Consider the following 21,468-nt stretch of genomic DNA (forward strand, 5'->3'; position numbering starts at 1 on the left):
TCATTTATTTATTTTTCTTTAAATTAAAATTCTTTATCCCCGTCCGTCCTGAGTGGAGTGGAATTTTTGAAAATCTGTGAGGAGGTGGAATTCTAAAAAAAGATACCTATTAAATAATTACTAAAATTAATAATGAAAATGAATTTAATTTTAAAAAGCTGTGATAGTGGTTAGGACGTCCGGCTTCTAATCGGAGGTCGGGGGTTCGTGCCCGGGGTACGCACATGTAACTTTTCGGAGTTACGTACGTTTCAATTAATTAAATATCACTTGCTTTAACGGCGAAATAAAACATCGTGAGGAAATCTGCATGCCTGAGAGTTCTCCACAATGTTCTCAAGGGTGTGTGAAGTCTACCAATCAAAACCAATGAGAGGAGACCGTCTCTGTAATGAGCCGGCAATGGGTAGATCATGATGATGATGAAATATTTACCTACTTTATCCAGGAATCATTCGGAACGCAGCCTATTTTCTGTGAAATTGGATACTTTTTGCGATCAGCAAAAAGTGTCAAATTATATTTTATTTGCGGTTACTCTGTTAGTAACAACAAATCATGAACAAATCAATTTAAAATCTAGCGCACTGATAAGTTTTCCTAGTTTTCTATTAAAATATTTATTGGTCTGGAACTTCCGAATTTAAAATAAAAAATGTCGACTTTCAATAATAGGTAATGTCTGTAGAATTTGTTTCGGTCTTTCCTGTTTTTTTAGTTTTGTTATAAATTTTGATATTAAAATGGGAAAGTCTGTCTGTCTGGCTTTTAAATATCTAAGTAGGTAATTCTAGCCGAAAAAAATTAAAGCGGTATACACTATCATTTTCACCATTTATTAGAGATCGTTCCGATCTACAAAGCATTATTATTGTTTTCTTCTAAACTATTGTTATCACGAAAAAGTTCTTTATTCTGTCTAGATAATATAGAAAATTATCTATATAGGTACTACAGAGTAAGCAAATTATTAACAACAAACATTAAAAAACAAGAATTTTGAAATTACTATGCCTTAACTCTGTCCAAATTTGATAAAAGTTGGTAAAACAAAGGTGCATTGGTAATGAAAAGTTACCAGACAGACAGACACACTATTGCATCTATGTGTTATATTAAGTATGGATAGTATGGATTATAAAAGTAGAATTACTATTTCTTTTTTATCTCCGACATTCTTCTTGTACTAATCCTGCAAAAACTTTAGCAAAATGTATTAACTATTTATTAAGATCTAATTAATGACTGAGAACATCCACGAATATCCCCATAACCATTGTTTTACTAAACCAAAAGATCAAACAGCTGTCACGCAAAATCGGCTTTCTGTTAATACTTACCAAAAAAACGTCTTAACCCTTCGATTTCTTTCAATAACATTTCATCCTACAATCTTATCCCTTGCAATTTCGGCTATTATAAGATTATTGAGTATTGATCCATTGTGTTGGGCGCGAAAGGGTTTAAGTGCGTCTTGTTACCGTTCAAACCCTTTCACCTTTTGTTGTGTTGTGTGATTCGATGAAATATTTGGACTATTGATTTTATTGATAATGCAAATTATATCAGTTCTGATAAGAGGGGATTTTTGTGGCATCAAGTTTAAGATGAAATTTAGGTATTTATTGGCGGAGATTTTTATTGATAGCATAATCGTCTACTTCAGTTCAAATAGTTTTTAATACTTTAGAATCATATATTTCTAGATTTAGTAATTGACATAACGTTACTGCTCCTAAACGATTATTCGGTACTTGATATACTACTTGGTTAAGTGGTAGGTATTTGGTATACCTACTTAGTTAGGTTGAATTTCGTCATTGCTCCAAATATTATGTACTAGCTTATGCTCGCGACTTCGTTCGCGTGGACTACACAAATTTCAAACCCCCATTTCACCCCCTTAGGGGTCGAATTTTCAAAAATCCTTTCTTAGCGGATGCCTACATCATAATAGCTCTCTGCATGCCAAATTTCAGCCCGATCCGTCCAGTAGTTTGAGCTGTGCGTTGATAGATCAGTCAGTCAGTCAGTCAGTCAGTCAGTCAGTCAGTCAGTCACCTTTTCCTTTTATATATTTAGATGTATTGTGATTTGCTTAAATATCCCTTTAAAGTTTTATATCCAGGTCTGAATCTAATTAATGTTAAGAATTGAATTTTCTATTTTAAACTGCTCACTAAGAGCTTATCGAAGGCTACCTACGAAATAGTATATTACTATTTTTAACAGTAGTAGATACATACCTATTTATATATTTTATCACAAAAGCTCTGATGGAAATCACAACCCATTTCATAAATGCGAAAGTGTGTTTGTTTGTTGGTTTGTCCTTCAATTACGTCGCAAATACCAGTACTATTATGTATTCTGAGTTACAATTAAAGGACCAACGGATATATATCTTGTTTCGTAAAAATCTAGAGAGTGACATAGGATACTTTATATCCTGCAAAATTAAAGAATCTGGTATTTTGACCACTAGTCAAATTAGTAACTTTTTATCAAACGGCAAAACGCAGTCTTAGTATGCGAGATACTATGAAATAATAAAAACAATGTCCTTTTTTACTTAAACCGATAGTTTAAAATGGTTATCGCACATAAAACTAATAATGGACGTGGCTCTTACGTATTTTGGAAGACCTTCTATTTTATAATCACAGAGAAATAATTTATTTTTAAAATAGTCAAATACCGAATTCCCACGGGATTTTTAACAATATAAGTCCACGTGGACGAAGTCGCAGGTATCAGCTAGTTTCACATTAAACGACACATATTTTTTTCACCGACATTATTAATTGCACTGATTTTAATTTTGGACTGTTCCCATCTCCTTTTCTCTAATATATTGCATAAATCGATCATTAGCGCTAACTGTAACGGGCCTTCTTCCCGTTTCCATTCCCACATTACCGCTAAACACTTCTTGATGCAAATCTCGAGCCTAATCCCGGAAATCTACATAAGATTCTGTTGCGGGACACGAAAATTTTTAGCAATGACAAATTGCTTCGGCGGTTTGGAGTGCCCGACGTTACCTTTCTCACATACGGAATCATCCCTTTTGGATTTCAGTAATGTTTTATTCAATAATTGACAAGCATTACGATTATTATGCAAAATGCACTTTGTGATTGTGCATGTTGACATAATACCATCAATCTGCTGTTTGATTTATGTCCCAATAGTGGTGTGTGGTGTCGATGCTGGCTTAGAATTTTATTTAGAGTTATCGACCAATTTGTATTGTCTGTAGAGTACCTAAGTAAAATGAGTTTGCTTATGCTATATTATAATTACAAAATATGTTAACGAAACAAAAAAAACTTATATTATATACTAGGTTATGCTCGCGACTTCGTGCGCGTGGACTACACAAATTTCAAACCCCTATTTTACCCCCTTAGTGGTTGAATTTTCAAAAATCCTTTCTTAGCGGATGCCTACGTCAAAATAGCTATCTGCATGCCAAATTTCAGCCCAATCCGTCCAGTAGTTTGAGCTGTGCATTGATAGATCAGTCAGTCTGTCTGGTGGGAGGCTTCGGCCGTGGCTAGTTACCAAAGCCGTGCCGCCAAGCGATTTAGCGTTCCGGTACGATGCCGTGTAGAAACCAAAGGGGTATGGGTTTAATAAAAACTGCCATACCCCTTCCAGGTTAGCCCGCTATCATCAGCTTAGACTGCATCATCACTTACCACCAGGTGAGATTGCAGTCAAGGGCTAACTTGTATCTGAATAAAAAAATGAATAAAAAAAAGTCAGTCACCTTTTCCTTTTATATATTTAGATCCTAGCTGATGTCCGCGACTTCGTACGCGTAGATTTAGATTTTTGAAAATCCCGTGGAAACTCTTTGATTTGCCGGGATAAAAAGTAGCCTATGTCACTCTCCAAGTCTTTATCTATACCCATGCAAAAAATCATGTCAATCCGTTGCACCGTTGCGACTTGATTGAACTAACAAACCAACAAACCGATAAAGCAACAGACAACCACACTTTCGCATTTATAATAATGGTACTGATTTATCGATATTTTGTCTATTTTTATCGATATATCTACGTATCTTTATAGTTCCCATCCCTAGTTTACTTATATTATAATGATGGATTATCCAAGGCCGTGAAAGGCGTCGGCACCGCAACGCTTGTTAGCGAACAATGTATTGTCATTCAGATTCTGTGTTTAACCTGCGCATATTGCAGTGTGCACCCTTTTAAAGTGTAAGAAATGCATGCGTGGAATGGAATATAGGGTATTAGAGACGCTCATTAAGAAGGAAACGGGTGTGGTTTGAACTTGAATAGGGATCATCTACCTACTTAAAGACTAGAAAACTTCGTTTCCTAGATACATTTCGGTTGAGTTAGAAAAATAAATATAAGTAACTAGCTTATGCTCGCAACTTCGCCGGCGTGGACTACATATATCTCAACCCCCTAATTCACCCCCTTAGGGGTTGGATTTTCAAAAATCCTTTCTTAGCGGATGCCTGCGTCATAATAGCTATCTGCATGCCAATTTTCAGCCCGATCCGTGCAGTAGTTAAAGCTGTGCGTTGATAGATCAGTCAGTCAGTCAGTCACCTTTTCCTTTTATATATTTAGAACTAGCTTATGCCCGCGACTTCGTCCGCGTGGACTACACAAATTTCAAACCTCTATTTCACCCCCTTAGGGGTTGAATTTTCAAAAATCCTTTCTTAAGGGATGCCTACGTCATAATAGCTATCTGCATACTAAATTTCAGCCCGATCCGTCCAGTAGTTTGCGCTGTGCGTTGATAGATCAGTCAGTCAGTCAGTCAGTCAGTCAGTCAGTCAGTCAGTCAGTCAGTCAGTCACCTTTTCCTTTTATATATTTAGATAGAGACGCTCATTAGGAAGGAAACGGGTGTGAATTCACCATAATGTTCTCAAAGGTGTGTGAAGTCTACAAATCTGCACCTAGCCAACTTGGTAGTCTATGGCCAAAACCCTTCTCACTCTGAGACGAGACCCGTGCTCTGTAGTGAACCGGCTATGGGTTAATCATGATGAAGTATTTTACAACATTTACCCGACTGGGTTACATGCATTTGGTTCTTTCAGCAAAGGTTGCCTGGAAGAGATTGCTTCAGAAAAACCCTAAAAAGGCCGCCTTCGCACCCTCTTGTAAAGTTTCTTCTTTAGCTTATATTGTTTTTCTGTGTGTATATATCTGTGTGTGCAATAAAGTATTCTAAATAAATAAATACATTTAATGCGAATTTTGATTTCCTTTGTATAAAGGCCAAGGGTTAAATAACTGTCAAATCTTATAAACAAAGTATCCTAAATCCTGTTTTGTACTTGAGAATATATTTAAGAGCTTTCTTGGCGACCGCAAAGCTTCTTGCGGTGAGCTTCCGTCGTTTTGAAGGCGCATTCAAGGAAACCGCACGGAAAATGGTTTAGGTATGTTTATAAAGGCAAATTGGGTTGAGGCTTGGGACAAATAATGTTATCTCATTGACGTAGTAGATGAAACATTGGTACTCATTCTTAGCACATCTAAATTTTAGAATATTCGCATTCTCTTCTTACTAATATAATTTGAAAAGGACAGACACAGTTTGACAGTTTCAAATTTAATTTAGAGCTGTCAAATCTCGTGACTTTATTTAGCTGCCAGTCGCGAGCCTATCGTTTTTCGTAGCATGCACTGAAGTTTACTCATTAAATGTAAAATCCATGTTCTTTCCTTTTTAGCAATATTAAAAAGAAAAAGATGCAGATACTCTAAATTTAGTTCAGAGAAAGACAACAGAATCGGCGCCCTTGTAAATATTAATAATTAAAACACCATAATAGGGATGATGACTACTAGTCAAATCAGCAACTTTTTACCGAACGTCAAAACGCTTGTTTAGTATCTGGAAGCTTGTACGAAATGCATAGACGTGACGTCATAAACATTTAATGTAATGTGACGTACTTTTATAGTTAAATAGATAAATTTAAAATTACAACTTATCGCAATTTTATATCTAATCTAAATCTAAATATTATATATAAGGAAAAGGTGACTGACTAACTGACTGACTAACAGATCTATCAACGCAAAGCTTAAATTAATGGACGGATCGAGCTGAAATTTCGCATGCAGATAGCTTATTATGACGTAGGCATCCGCTAAAAAAGGATTTTCGCAAATTCAACCTCTAAGGGGGTGAAATAGGGGTTCGAAATTTGTCTAGTCCACGTGGACGAAGTCGCGGGCATAAGCTAGTTTTTAATATAAAATCGCAATAAGTTGCGCACGCGCAGTCGGCAGGTGTACGGCGCATGTGCAATTAAAAATTGTCACGGGAACCGCGCGCGATTACTGTCGCCGGGCCAGGGAAACAGAGATTTACGAGACAAATAAAAAAAAATTAAACACCTTTGGTTTTTATTGGACTTGAGTGGAATAATGCTAAATGGGAAGTCAATACGCACGATGAGCAAAGCGAAGACGTCCCATTTACTTACCAAAGTCATCGACGAACTCTAAACACCAGTAACCTACTCACTAAACACCGTCTCTTTAATATTTCTTTTTAATGATTACTCTCAAAACGTCTCTATACCTACTCCAAGAACTTGGCATTAAACAACGGCTTTCGGCGTTAGTACAGTGTCGCATATAAAGATTCTTCGGACATGTCTCCCGGCGTGAGAGTGACACCATCATCGGGCGGAAGGCACCAGAGCGCGAGGAAGGTCGCCCATGCTGACCAAAAATCCCTTGCACGAGTGTACCAGACTGTCGCTGTCGGCCAGAAGAAGTGGCGGATTATCGTGAGACGTACCAACATTGCTTCGTGATGACCACGACCGCTCTGCCAAGAGTGTTTTTATTTATTTATTCAGATACAAATTAGCTCTATAGACTGCAATCTCACCTGGTGGTAAGCGATGATGCAATCTAAGATGGATGCGGGCTAACCTGGAAGGGGTATTGCAGTTTTTATTAAACCCTTTGGTTTCAACATGGCATCGTACCGGAACGCTAAATCGCTCGGCGGTACGGCTTTGCCAGTAGGGTGGTAACTAGCCACGGCCAAAAACTCTCAGCAGACCAGACCGGAAATTTAGAAATTATAAAATTCCAAAACCCTGCCGGGAATCGATCCCGGGACCTCCCACTAACAAGACCACGGCGCTTACCACTGCGCCAGGGAGGTCGTCAAAACAACGAAGGTGAAGAAGAATTAATTAAATAACACTGTTTCCCTGGCCCCAAGCCCAAGGAAGCGTTAGACATGCAATTTACCATTTTCACATTTAATCTGCATTAACGACCGTTAAACTGCCGACTCACCTACCGGCTATATTTTTCATTAATTTACGAAGACATATCAGACTGGGTAGATATAAAAATATATTCTACTTTTTATAATTGGGTTGGACTTCATACAAGATATACTGCAGTTTAAGTAATTAGCTATCAAGGGAAGGTAACGTTGACCCAAGTCCATAAATTGATGGGTTCGGACGTCAGAATTCGGCCTTTCTCTCAGGGCTTTATCTAAATATATAAAAGGGAAACCTGACCGACTGACTGCCTGATCTATCAACACACGAGTAGATATCATCAACGCACAGCTCAAACTAATGGATCAGGCTGAAATTTTTCATGCACACAGCTAAATCAGCTAAGAAAGGATTTTTGAAAATTCAAGCCGGGGGGTTAAGGGGGTTAAATAGAGGTTTGGAAGTGTAGTCCACGCGGACGAAGTCGCGGGCATAAACTAGTTATCAACAAAATCTGATAGTATCTGAGACTTGCTTATGCTCGCGACTTCGTCCGCGTGGACTACATAAATTTCAAACCCCTATTTCCTCCCCTTAGGGGATGAACTTTCAAAAATCCTTTCTTAGCGGATGCCTACGTCGTAATAGCTATCTGCATGCAAAATTTTTGCCCGATTCGTCCAGTAGTTTGAGCTGTGCGTTGATAGATCAGTCAGTCAGTCATTCAGTCAGTCAGTCAGTCACCTTTGCCTTTTATATATTAAGATATTGAGATGTTTTTTACCCTAGTCTTCTAGAGTAAGGTTAGGTCTTATAGGTATCTGAGGGTAGGTACTTTTATGTTATGTTTATTTGCATCTTTGATCTCTTAAATGGCTTATTAATGCTCGCGTGGTCGCTTCTGTTACCACAAACCGCAGTGTTGGGTTAAATGTTGCATGTTGTATGAACTGTAGGTATTTTGAATGTAATATTAATTTTGGTTACAATATACTAAGATTTATGTTATCCGAATAACTTAGCGAACTAAAGATTTAGGTATCTCTGGAAATAAGGAACCTTAAAAAGGCCATTTGACAACCCTCTTTCATATAAGTGTGTTAAAAAAAGACGAACCCACACAAATTGCTGGCAATAAAAAAATGTCGCTTAGGCAACTCCGTCGGAAACCGACAGATGACCGGAACTCGGATGCGATTTTCATTTCGTGATAAATAGACGGCTATAAGTGGCTGTCTAATGCCTTACTAGAACTATTCCACTATCACTACCTAAAAATCAACCCTAACTCATTCAAACAAAGTCGAATTTAAATTAGCAAAAAATTCCTCCTACAAGCGCATTACGATTTTCGAAACCAATTTATATGTGAGTTGTTATACTCTTTTTGACTATTACAGTAAGGTTGGTTTTTGTATAACGTGAGTTGAAAATAATTTTGGAAGGGCTTTTCTGAAGGGAATGATAGAAATTTGTATGATCATTTGCAGTGCGTAAGATATTGCACGATTTTGGTTTCGGATAAGTAGGTGTCATGCAGGCATTATTAGAAATCAAGTTAATAAAAAAACCGGCCAAGTGCGAGTCAGGCTCGCGCAATGAGGGTTCCGTACTACAGTCGTATTTTTTCGACATTTTTCACGATAATTCAAAAACTATGATGCATAAAAATAAATAAAAATCTGTTTTAGAATGTACAGGTGAAGACCTTTCATATAATACCCCATTTGATATAGTCACTCACTTCGAAAGTTGAAAATACTAATTATTAGTTCATGACCACAATTTAATTTTTTTGTGTGATCCAACCCTAAATTCACGGTTTTCAGATTTTTCCCCAAATGTCAGCTATAAGATCTACCTACCTGCCAAATTTCATGGTTCTAGGTCAACGGGAAGTACCCTGTAGGTTTCTTGACAGACAGACAGACAACAAAGTGATCCTATAAAGGTTCTGTTTTTCCAAGTGAGGTACGGAACCCTAAAAAATCTCCAAAGCTATAATAAAACCTACGACACCTTTCCCTTCAAGGTTACCCTAGCAAATACAAATACACGCCTACGAAGTCGCGGGCATCAGCTAGTAATATTATAGTTATCTAATAGCTATTTTATATTCTACTAGCTGATGCTCGCGACTTCGTGCGCGTGGATTTAGGTTTTTAAAAATCCCGTAGGAACTCTTTGATTTCCTGGGATAAAAAGTAGCCTATGTCACTCTCCAGGTTTTAAACTATACCTACCCATGCAAAAAATCACGTCAATCCCTTACTCCGTTGCGACGTGATTGAAGGACAAACCAACAAACCAACAAACAAACACACTTTCGCATTTATAATAAGGGTACTGATGACAATTGTTAAATTACTACAATAGATACTTATTCGATCGTTAAATTAGCATTATTTGAAAAAAGTTTCTTCTTCTTCAAAAAAAACAAAAATGTTTTCAAACGCCGGCTCCGAACCTGCGCCCGAGTGCGGCGGGAATCCAGAAATTTACACAATCTCAATAGGTATCAAAAGATCCGACTTTTTGTCTGTCCGTCTGTCCACTGGGCCGCATTTTTGCGATGACATTCTTTGGCTCCCGGTTTTGATTGGCCATGTGGAGAGACTTACGTAAGGAATAGAGAGGCTATTTTCATTTCGTAGCAGGCTTTAAACTGGCCACCAATAGGAGCGAAATGAGGTAAGTACACAAACATAGTCAAATGTCAAAATTCTGGAAATAAATTAATATTCATTCATTCAAATATTCATTCATTCATTCATTCATAGACTACTTAATAGTACATGCCAGTTCCAGGTACAGCATCAGGTTTTGATCTCAAATATAAGAAAAAAATCAGCTCGCTCAGCGTTACGAGTCTATCTAATTTATAATAACCTACAAATGCCTCTTTTTATTATAGCTCAGAGGAAGAGTAACTAGCGTGCCCTCGCGTCACCATAAATAAGTTTCTGGGGCATGGAACCCAGCCTAGCGCGTTTTGGGATTTGCTAACTTTTGACCAAAATGGCACTTTTAACCTTATTCATGGTGGTTACATGAATTCAATACTGACTTGAGCCCACTTTGCTTTTTGTTAGTGGTCAAAATTGAACGGTAAGCGTGACTCTCCAGTGCTATGCAACCTTAGGCTGAGATCTATAGAGCGCATTGTGACTTTGCTCAGACTTAAGATTGAGTTAAAACGAGACAGATTTATGTGAGAGATATAGTCTCTCTGTCTCGTTTTAACTCTGTCTTAAGTCTTAGCTAATTCAGAGTGCGTTCTATAGATCTCACCCTTAGACAGACACATTGTTCGACGATAGCGAGGCATGGTAAGGACGACACCAGAAGTTTCTATTATAATATTTGACAATTGACTCAAAAGGAAAAGTTTCTAATCCTTACTTTATCACTTTGTCCTATCCATATCTAATACAAAGTTGAAAATATATCTTTGTCCTCGTGACCTGCCCATTATTATAATTGCAACTTTATTCCTCTTGGTTTACGATTGATTTTTGAATGATGCATTTTTATTTTTTCTAATTAAGGGAAGATGGAGAGAGTTTCTTTTGGTTTTGCTTTGTTTGTTTTGATGTAATTTTTGACCGCTAGTTGTGAATTGGTGGGCATTGGTGGTTCGTTGTTTGTTTTTAGGGTACCGTTAAATTTATTTGTGTGCTAATTAGAAGTTTCCATCCAAAAAAGTTCAGCATTTCTACTTCATAGTTTGGTTTAACTTCATGAAATCAGATGCCAATGAAATATCTTACTCTGTGATAAAAAAACACGTAAAGAAAGTCCAGAAATCTTGGAAATACCTATCAGTGATGAGGTGATGCAATAAAAATGTACATGGATTAAACTTTTTTCTAAAAACTATATGAAACTATCTGATGCCCGCGACTTCGTTCATCGGAATTTTTACAGCGCTGCAAAAATTCCGATTCCGGTGACGTGAAATCAAAGAAAGATAGGCGATTCATAGATTACCTAGCATAGCAGTAAATGTATACTAGGAATATATATGTATGTGTAGTGGGAACATTTGGCACCTGCCAGTGACGTCGGAGCCTCGACGTTTTCATATTATTATATTTTATTATATTATAGATACTTGATATGCTTACAGCTAGTGCCAAAGCGCATTACAAGTTAGACTTATGACTAATAACTTATACTATTCGAACAAATAGACAAAAGTTCTTATAAGTCTTAGTGATCTACACATGAAATAAATTTATTTATATTTGTATTGAACACGTCTAGGCTCATATGTAAAAAAAGTGACTGACTGACTAATCTATCAACGCACAGGTCAAACTACTGAACGGATCGAGCTGAAATTCGGCATGCAGACAGCAATTATGACATAAGCATCCGCTGAGAAAGGATTTTTGAAAATTCAACCCCTAAGGGAGTGAGATAGGGGTTTGAAATTTGTGTAGTCCACGCGGACGAAGTCGCGAGCATAAGCTAGTCTAAATATATAAAAGAAAACGCTGACTGACTGTCGACAACTGTGGCATTGGGTCAATAATAAACTTAAAAACATGTGTAATAAGGGAGTACTCATACCTGTGGACACATCTTGCAGTGGTATTTCCTCGCATGCGCGTGCAAAGGCTGCAGCTTGGTGGGCCCCTTGCCCAGGGGCTGGGGCACTACCAACAGACCACTGCCAGTGTTCGTGCCTCCTACTGGTGATGATGAGGACGACCCTGGGGACAGGGGATAATGGTACATGAATAAAAATTTATTTCTCTTTGTATTTATATCCATACTAATTTCTTACCCTAATAATAATCAGTACCAAAGGTATTAAATTTTTTGAGGAATTTAAATTAGGGATTCTATTAAATAAACTTAAATCTAAATTAAAAGTATTTAAAAAATATTAAATTAAAACATACATCATCCAAGTGGATTTAGGTTTCAAAAATCCCGTGGGAACTGACTTTCTGGGACAAAACGTAGCCATATTTTTATTTATTTATTTTATTTATATATAAGAAAACTAACCTTAAGCCTAAAACTAAATGTTTATCCAAGACGAGCTTTGTCCTCGTTTTCAGCTCAGCTTTCAGCAGCCGATCCAGGGGAATCCTGATGCTGATACCTACCTGTCATCTGAGGATGTTGCTCACGATTGTACAAATATATTACTAACCCGACCGACCTGGTCCAAGTCCCGCTCCGTACAGCATCTGACTCATGGACTGATGATGACGAAATTTGCCCTCGTTCAGATTTTCAGCTCAGCCCTTAACGGCTGTTCTAGAAGAAGCTTGGAAGAAGCTTACAGTGATACCCTTTAATGCACTCCTTAGGAGCTCTTCATCTTTTTGATGTTGGTGGCTGTGCAGGAACTTTCCAGGTCCTGTATCACGTGGAAATTTTACAGTTCCCATCCAATATAAGCCATAAGATTGGAGCCAGGAATTGCAGCAGCTTTTTGGCTCAGATGTTCTCAGGTGTTGCCTACGATTGCACAAATATACTACTAACCCGACCGACCTGGTCCAAGTCCCGCTCCGTACAGCATCTGACTCATGGACTGATGATGGCCCAGCCTGTCGTCTGCCTTCTGATGACCACCCATTGTACCGTCCCCCGTGCTCATTTTGGCCTGGAATAGAAAAAAACACTTAAATGAGTATGTTTGATTAAAAAAACAGTCCGGTGGGGTGATTACGTATCTCGCGATCATTGCTGTCAAACGTCCGGCTAGAGAGAGACAGTAATAGCCACAAAGCAAAATACGAAGAAGAAGAAGAGAGACAGCAAATGAACTGTCGGATCGTTATTGCTGTCGCGTTGCTGTCGCTACTGCAACGTTTTACTTAATCACCCCGCGGGTAATCTTGAATCATAATCATTATCATCATAATTACGATCATCATCATCATCATGATCAACCCATAGCCGGCTGGCCGACTATTTTAGCGTAGACATATTTTTTCGGTCTCTGTGGCTTTTCTGTATTTAAAAAAAATATTATGATAGGTTAGGGCAAAAGTTCTATAAATGTGGCTACTAGGTGTAGATGATTCACCTTACGAGTAAGTTTGGCGTCTAACAAAAACATCAACCCCTAAATTACCCCCGTCCAAGACGATAAATAACTGAGCGATAACGGGTTAACCCCCCACTCGGGGGGGTCGGTGGTCAGTTTGTCAGGCACGCGTGACTTATAAATGAGTGGTCAGATAAATCATCGGAACTTGACTGTTTTTATCAGAACTTCTACTTGATTGTTTAGAAATATTAGTTTGTTTAACTGTGAGTAACGGATGGAGATGCTAATACCCCCGTCTAATGTATGAAGTAAATAATTAATTTTTTTTTATACTAGCTGATGTCCGCGACTTCGTCCGCGTGGAATTAGGCTTTTTTAAAATTCCGTGGGAACTCTTTGGTTTTCCGGGATAAAAAGTAGCCTATGTCACTCCAGGTTTTTATCTATACCCATGCAAAAAAACACGTCAATCCGTTGCACCGTTGCGACGTGATTGAAGGACAAACCAACAAACAAACACACTTTCGCATTTATATTAAGGGTACTGACTTATATCGAAATGGCAATATGTAATAAGTTGTAAGTTGTATACGTTTAACACAAAAATGTAAATAAACAACTAAGTAGTAGATATATTATTAAAATGAAAGCTGAAACACAAATTGAAAGTATCTATGTAGGTATTTTATGACATGGTCGCTAACTATGGGGTCTCAAAAGAAAACACAGAATCGACCAGCTGATGAAGCTCTATAGGAGATCTATGCTTGAAGTTTCTCCACGTGATCAAATCAGATACAGTGCGACAAGGCTATCTTGGCGCGTGGCGAAAATCGGAACCAACGTTGCTGTCAAGTGTCCCCTTTGTTATTTTTTGAATATCTAAGCCTCCAACAACGCCCCCCCGTCAATGCCATTCAACTGCCAAGAGAGGCTTGTCGCACTGTATGAGAAGATATATAACGTATCAACGGGTTGTAAAGTTGAAGTGGCAATCTAGTGGGTACATAGCTGTTCTAAGAACCTATAGACGTTTGGATTCCATGGTGTTATAGAATGTCGACGTCGTTTATATAGAACAAAGTAAAACACGCAGACAAAGTCGCACTCATAAGCTAGTCTAGACTCTAGAAAATTAAGACAAAAACGTAATACATTTCGGGGATGCTAGTGGAGTAAACAAATTGACAATTCACCTACATCGGATATCTAATCCATTTAATTTTACGCTGCAAACTTTAGTGGAGAGAGCAAAAAGCTCTTTGTGTAATGGTCACTTCAGTTTTGAGTACACAGGGAGACATGTATAGAGTTGATACTACCACCGAATTTCAAATTTAGTTATATTTATTATTTTATTTTTTAATTCAGATACAAGTTAGCCCTTGACTGCTATCTCACCTGTGTGGTTAGTAATGATGCAGTCTAAGATGGAAATTATATTAGCTTGGCCTTGTCCGTGGCCGTGTGTGCCAAGTTTTGAAAATCCCAAGAACATTTTATTTTGAAAAAGTTATTTATGTCTGTCGCCGGGATGCAAGCTATATCTATATGTACATTTTTTTTAATCTGTAAAACATATGGGCTCTGAAATGATAACAGACAGAGAGACGGACAAACAAACACAATTTAAAGGAGAAAAAAAAGAAGTTCTTTTTTTGCCACACATCACACTTTCTCTTTATAATATTAGTATGGATTAAATGGGTTAGAAAAAAAAGCTTCTCAAATGCAAATTTGAATGTAAATTGATTTCGCTGACCTATCCGTGCACAAAATTCTTTTTGTACCTATTAGATAGCGGAAACTCTCGCATTAGCTCCTTAAAAATTATAATTAATATCTATTATATACATTATCTGTCACCAGCTGTACTCACGTATTTAGTCGACGTTAGCCTGACTAGGAAATCACTCACGATAGTTTATACGCTAAAATTAATATCTAGTTATGTTGACCAGCTTCAATATAGAAATATTTTTCGAAATAGGCGCCCTACATGGCCTTACATTCTTTATATAATGCGACTAGGGCTCAATTTGTTCATTTCATGGCCTATGTACCTGAAAAATCTAAAAATATAAATTATTTTAAAGAACCGATTTAAATTCAGGAAACCTGCACAATCGTTGGACAAAATGTATAATTTCTTCACATTGTAGTCAAATTTGTAATAACAACTCTATACAATTCCCGAAACCATTATAAAGACATGTCAGAGGGTAGTCCGAAAGTAATATTTTACACACCCAAGGAACAATTGTAATTAAGTGTGACGACACGCCTAATCGAGCGTTGCTAACTTAGACGTCCTTCTTGTAAGGGACCTCACGCACTATACGGCCATGAACATTGGCCTTAGCGTCCAGCCTACTGATTCGCTAACTCAGTGTCTAACACTGACTGAATGATAGCCACCGAGCTCATTCTGACATTAATTTTTAGGGTTCCGTTTTTCCTCAAAAGGAAACGCACTTTACGCATTGCGCATTTGGTTGCAACAACCGGCCAAACGATAGACGTTTGGCGTCCTAAGGTGCTGGAATGGCGACCTCGCACCGGAAACCGCAGCGTTGGAAGACCCCTCCACTTGGTGGACAGACGACATCAAACGAGTCGCAGGGAGCCGCTGGATTCTGGTGGTGCAAGAACGTGGCGTGTAGCGAAGTAGATTTTTTTCATCCCACCACAAGGTGGTGGGGAGCGGATGAAAAAAAATTAAATAAGCGGATGGATGAGGAAGGTGGAGGACCGTGTTTGGTGGCGCGCTCTTCGTAAGGCCTATGTCCAGCAATGGACGCAACAGGCTGATGGATTGGATTGGAGAATTTTTTAAATAAAATAAAAAAACGGAAACGCAGAATAATAGTAAAATTCCATAACATCATACTATTAACCTCATAAGCTATGGTATTGTGGATTACAAACAAGTGATAAATCACAAACTATTCGGACCCGACTCTACCAATGGGTTATTCGTTACAAATTAATTTCAAGATAACGCCCCGCACGGGACGTGAAATTTAATTTAAGCGATCACATCCGCAGTTTAGGGTTAAATTCCGTGTACTTCATTACTTCAAAATGTTGGCGGAACCAGAACTCAGAAGCGGCGATATTGATCTTTAACGGGTTTTGTAAAAAAATATGTTTTGCGTGAATTGGTAGGTTCCTTAAGTTGATAGCACCTTCTGGCTACTATATTACATCTCTACATAGTATAAAATAAAGTCGCGTCACGCGTATGTATGAACGCGTAGATCTTTTAAACTACGCAACGGATTTTAATGCGGTTTTCACCAACAGATAGAGTGATTCAAGAGGAAGGTTTATAGCTATAGTTTAGTTCTCAAAAAATTAGAGATCCCTAGAGAAATTGAAATAATGTGAATTAGGTCGGAAATAAATCCTCTCATTTGAGAGTTTCCGAGACAATGACACCACATTAGTATCTACATTGCACCCATGCGAAGCTGGGGCGGGTCCCTAGTTGATATTATAAATTAAAGTTCCTCGCCGCGATGAGTTCGTGTTTTTTCGAGCTAATCTCAGAAACTACCTACTTGGTTTTCGGATTTTCATACGGTTTTTACCAATAGAAATAAAGATTATATTCTAAGAAGGTTATTATACACTATAATCTAAATTTATAAAACGAAAAGGTGACTGACTAACTGACTTACTGATTGACTGATCTATCAACGCACAGCTCGAACTTCTGGACGGATCGGGCTGAAATTTGGCATGCAGATAGCTATTATGACGTAGGCATCCGCTGAGAAAGGATTTTTGCAAATTCAACCCCTAAGGGAGTAAAATTGGTTCGAAATTTGTGTAGTCCACGCGGACGAAGTCGCGAGCATAAGCTTGTAATATATAAATTGGCAGTCAGTGGTGATTACATCATAGAAGTAAAAAAAAACTATGAAATGACAGTGATTTTTTTGGATTTATTTTCTACATGCTTGCAAAAAGCAAAAACATGTTAGTGGGAATTATACAAAAGCGCAAGCGCAAAAATTTTGGTTTTGCTCATAAGATCTAGATCAACTTAATATTTTACGTAATTATCTAAATCCTAGCAAATTCGCAGGTGAACCCGTGAACAAAACCACTATGAAATTTTATCTACTAAACTCTAGGTATCATAAAAATGGACGCGTATATAAAACCATAAAATCCAACGTAATCACATCACCCATTACATAAAACTTTAAAACTTGTTCGAAATAACCCTAAAATTTCTATGTGGGTCGGAAAAACACCACCATTCGTTACCGCGCGCGGCAGTTTACGTCAAAACTTGCTATTAACCGCGATAGATGGCGCTGCTCTAAAGAACCCGCCGAGGATACGTTGACGCGAGTTATTTTTCCTCTTTACGACATGTTGCGACTTGCGAAAGTATTTGTGTTGGATATTGCCATCGACGCTGCATTTGGAAGTAATTTAAAGTACACACTTCTTTGAATGTGAAAATTTATGATTTTCAGAACTTATACTTCTTCGTAGGATATAGTAGGTGACCAGATTATGGTATACCTACGAACAACCCTCCACCTCCCATGGCCCCACCAACCTCTCGGTTATATGGGCCGAATCGCGGGAGGGCGCCCGTTCGGTACTTGCTCTTGGCATTTTCCCGGGGCGCCTTCTTGACTCCCTACAAATTATTTGTCTCTTCCTTGTCCCTTATGCTCACTCTCCCCCCTTGGGGGCTAGACGTCACTAATACAGCTGTGATCTCCGCTGCTGCTCCTCCGTGGTGCCGTCCTGGCACCACGGAGGTATACCTATACCTACGAACAGAAGGATTTGAGAACCCATCATGATCAACCCAGCGCCGGCTCACTACTGAGCATGGGTCTCCTCTCAGAATGAAAAGGGTTTGGGCATAGTACCCACCACGCTGGCCATGCGGATTGGCAGACTGCACAATGCACATACACACCTACCTGTGATAATATTATGGAGAACTCTCAACTATGCGGGTTTCCTCTGATGATTTCCTTCACCGTTAAATCAAATGATATTTTATTTTTTTAAACCCACAAAACTTTGAAAAGTTAAAGGTGCGTATCCGGGATCGAACCCCCAACCTTCCACGTCCGTCCACGCACGTCCGGTGGACGTCCTAACCACTAGACTATCACGGCTTTTTTTTAGAGAACCCACCGCAGTATTATCCCAATTCCCAAGGAAACCCCACATCATAATCATCATATCAACCCTGCAATCTCACCTGGTGGTAAGTGATGATGCAGTCTAAGATGGAAGCGGACTAACCACGAAGGGGTATGGCAGTTTTTGTTAAACCCAAACTCGGTACGCTAAATCGCTTGGCGGCACGGCTTTATTGGTACGGTGATAGCTAGCTACAGCCGAAGCCTCCCACCAGATCAGATCAGAGATAATTTAGAAATTACAAATTCCCAAATTGCCTCTGCTGGGAATCGAACCCGGGACCTCCCGCTTATAAGACCACCGCACTTTACCACTGCGCCAGGGAGGTGACCGAGAGAGGTAATATGTCTGCTAATGATGTATTTTATTTTCAAAAGCTAACTATCCTGAAGTTAATCTCTTTATATGAATGTGTGGTACTCTTCCTGAGGGACACATAGAGGGTCCGAGGAGTGACAAAGAACTCTAATTTGCAACTGTCTCTAACAGGGGTACGCCCCCATCGCGCGGTCTTTTGCGTTTGAGATTTTGGTTTTTTTGAAGTCACATTTGTCATAAAATTGTGTCATGTTATTAAAAATTTGCTTTTGCTCGCGACTTCGTCCGCGTGAACTACACAAATTACAAACCCCTATTTCACCCCCTTAGGGGTTGGATTTTTAAAAATCATTTCTAAGCGGATAGTCTACGTCATAATAGCTATCTGCATGCCAAATTTCAGCCCGATCCGTCCAGTAGTTTGAGCTGTGTGTTGATAGATCAGTCAGTCAGTCAGTAACCGTTTCCTTTTATGTATTTAGACTAGCGACCCGCCCGGGCTTCGCACGAATGCAGTGTAGATACTAATGTGGTGTCAGTATGGTTATTTTGTTATACCTACCTATTTCAAAAGAATAAGTCTAAAATAAAAAAGTCTAAAAAGTCTAAAAAGAAATAGTTTAAAAGATCCAAGCGTAGGCATAGATGGACACGTCATGTAGAGAAAAAATAGTAAAAATAAAAATTCTATAAACAACCAATACATGCAATGCAACTTCTATGAATAAACAAGTCTACAACGATGACAACAGGTACCTACAACGTCTACAATTCTCCCCGCGTAGCCTTGCGGGATTCTTTTAAATAAGAATTAAGAAAAAATCAACACTACAAAAGCTACAATATAGACTACAATTCCTACAATTCTTACCTCGAACTTTTGATGGTCGTAATTAAATAAATAATATGTTGTAATAAATTCTAAATTACATGCGATGTCACTAACGCTACAGTTACAATATTTACACTGATGACAACGTCTACGATTCATACCTACAATGTTTACAATTCCTACAATTCTCAGCTCTAACGTTTAATGGGTTTAATGGTTGTAAATAGTAATAAATTCTAAATTACATGCGATGTCACTAACACTACAGTTACAGTATTTAGACTGATGACAACGTCTACGATTCATAACCTACGATGCCTACAAATCCTACAATTCTTAACTCTAACGTTTAATAGTTGTAATAAATAGTAATACATTCTAAATTACATGCGTTGTCTCTAGCTGTTGTAGTGACAGTATTTACATTGATGATACCGTCTACGACGCTTACAATGGCTACAATTCCTACGATTCTCACCTCGTAGCCTTGCTTGATGGTCATCGCACCCCGTGGCCGAGACCACGCGGCGTAATCCAGACCATCTTTTTGTTGGCAATGCTGTTGGACAAAATCAATTTTTAATTTATTATTTTTATGACAGTAGGAATAATAATCCATACTTCCATAAATCCATATTGGTACATATTATGGGAAAGTGTGTCTGTCTGTCTGCCTGCTAGCTGTTCAACAGATTTTTGATAAAATTTTGGTACACAGATAGTTTGCATCCCATCATTGACGGATATAGTGCACTTTTTGTCTCGGAAAATCAAAGCTCCCACGAGACATTTATAAAACCTAAATCCACGCGGGCATCATTTATTTAGTGCAGGGATAGCTTACATACCGAAAACGTATATTTAATCTACTTTTTATCCCGGAAAATTTTAAAGCTCTATTGATAGAATATCTAACCTGACGCGAACGAAGTCGCGGCATAGGTCACAGTATAAGGTCGTAATTCGAACAAAGGCCGCTGACAAAGATGTTTGGTTTGGTCAGATACAGCATAACGGTTTTTGGCGTTTTTTTATTTTTATTCAGATACTGAACTTGACTGCAATCTCACCAGTGGTAAGTGATGATGCAGTCTAAGATGGTAGCGGGCTAACCTGGAAGGGGTATGGTAGTTTTTATTAAACCCATCTTCCCCCTTCGGTTTCTACACGGCATCGTACTGGAACGCTAAACCGCTTGGCGTGCGGCTTTCCCGGTAGGGTGGTAACTAGTCACGGTCGAAGCCTCCCACCAGACAACCTCCTTCGTTACAATCACGAAATTTTTAAAGAACTGAATGTTATCAATAATTTTGTTAACTATAAGGTATGTTATGTTAATAGCTAAACTCGTCTCATTCTGACAGGAAACCCCAGCTCAGTAGTGAACTGGCAAGAATGCGGTAGGCAGGACATGTGCAACGCATAAACAGCATCACCATCAACCAATAGACTGGTTGCTGTCCACTGCTGGACATAGGTCTCTTGTAGGGACTTCCACACGCCACGGTCTTGCGCCGCCTGGATCCAGCGGCTCCCTGCGACGCGTCCTGTGTCATATGTCATGAACAGCACGTGAGCCAATTTAGAAAACACTACCTATAGTCCGCGACAGGTTGAGATGGCAATCGGGTACGAGACCGAGAGACGCCCTCCCCGATTGCTATTTCAACCTGTCGCGTACTGTATATTTCCACGCAACCAGGAATCGAATCTGTAGACATCTCGTCTCATATTTGTAAAGGAAATATTTGCACTAATATGCCAAAGAGATGTAGGTTATTACGGCACTTCTGAGAAACGCATAATATAAGAAGAACCACACAATAGCAATAATTCTCTATTATTAAAGATTTC

At 38.6% G+C, this 21,468-nt stretch overlaps 1 protein-coding gene across 1 annotated transcript in view; it reads right to left on the minus strand.

Annotated features, from left to right (window-relative positions):
- Positions 1-21,468, minus strand: part of rn (rotund) — a 220,276-nt gene that overhangs the window by 116,063 nt on the left and 82,745 nt on the right. Inside the window, exons 4-6 of the mRNA XM_069506550.1 lie at positions 20,093-20,173; positions 12,770-12,890; positions 11,840-11,982 (exon numbers count right to left, since the gene is read on the minus strand). Of these exons, the coding sequence (XP_069362651.1) occupies positions 11,840-11,982; positions 12,770-12,890; positions 20,093-20,173 (345 nt within the window). The remainder of the gene's footprint in view (positions 1-11,839; positions 11,983-12,769; positions 12,891-20,092; positions 20,174-21,468) is intronic.

Source organism: Maniola hyperantus, chromosome 23 (genome assembly GCF_902806685.2).
Source record: "Maniola hyperantus chromosome 23, iAphHyp1.2, whole genome shotgun sequence".
NCBI classification, from domain to species: Eukaryota; Metazoa; Arthropoda; class Insecta; order Lepidoptera; family Nymphalidae; genus Maniola; species Maniola hyperantus.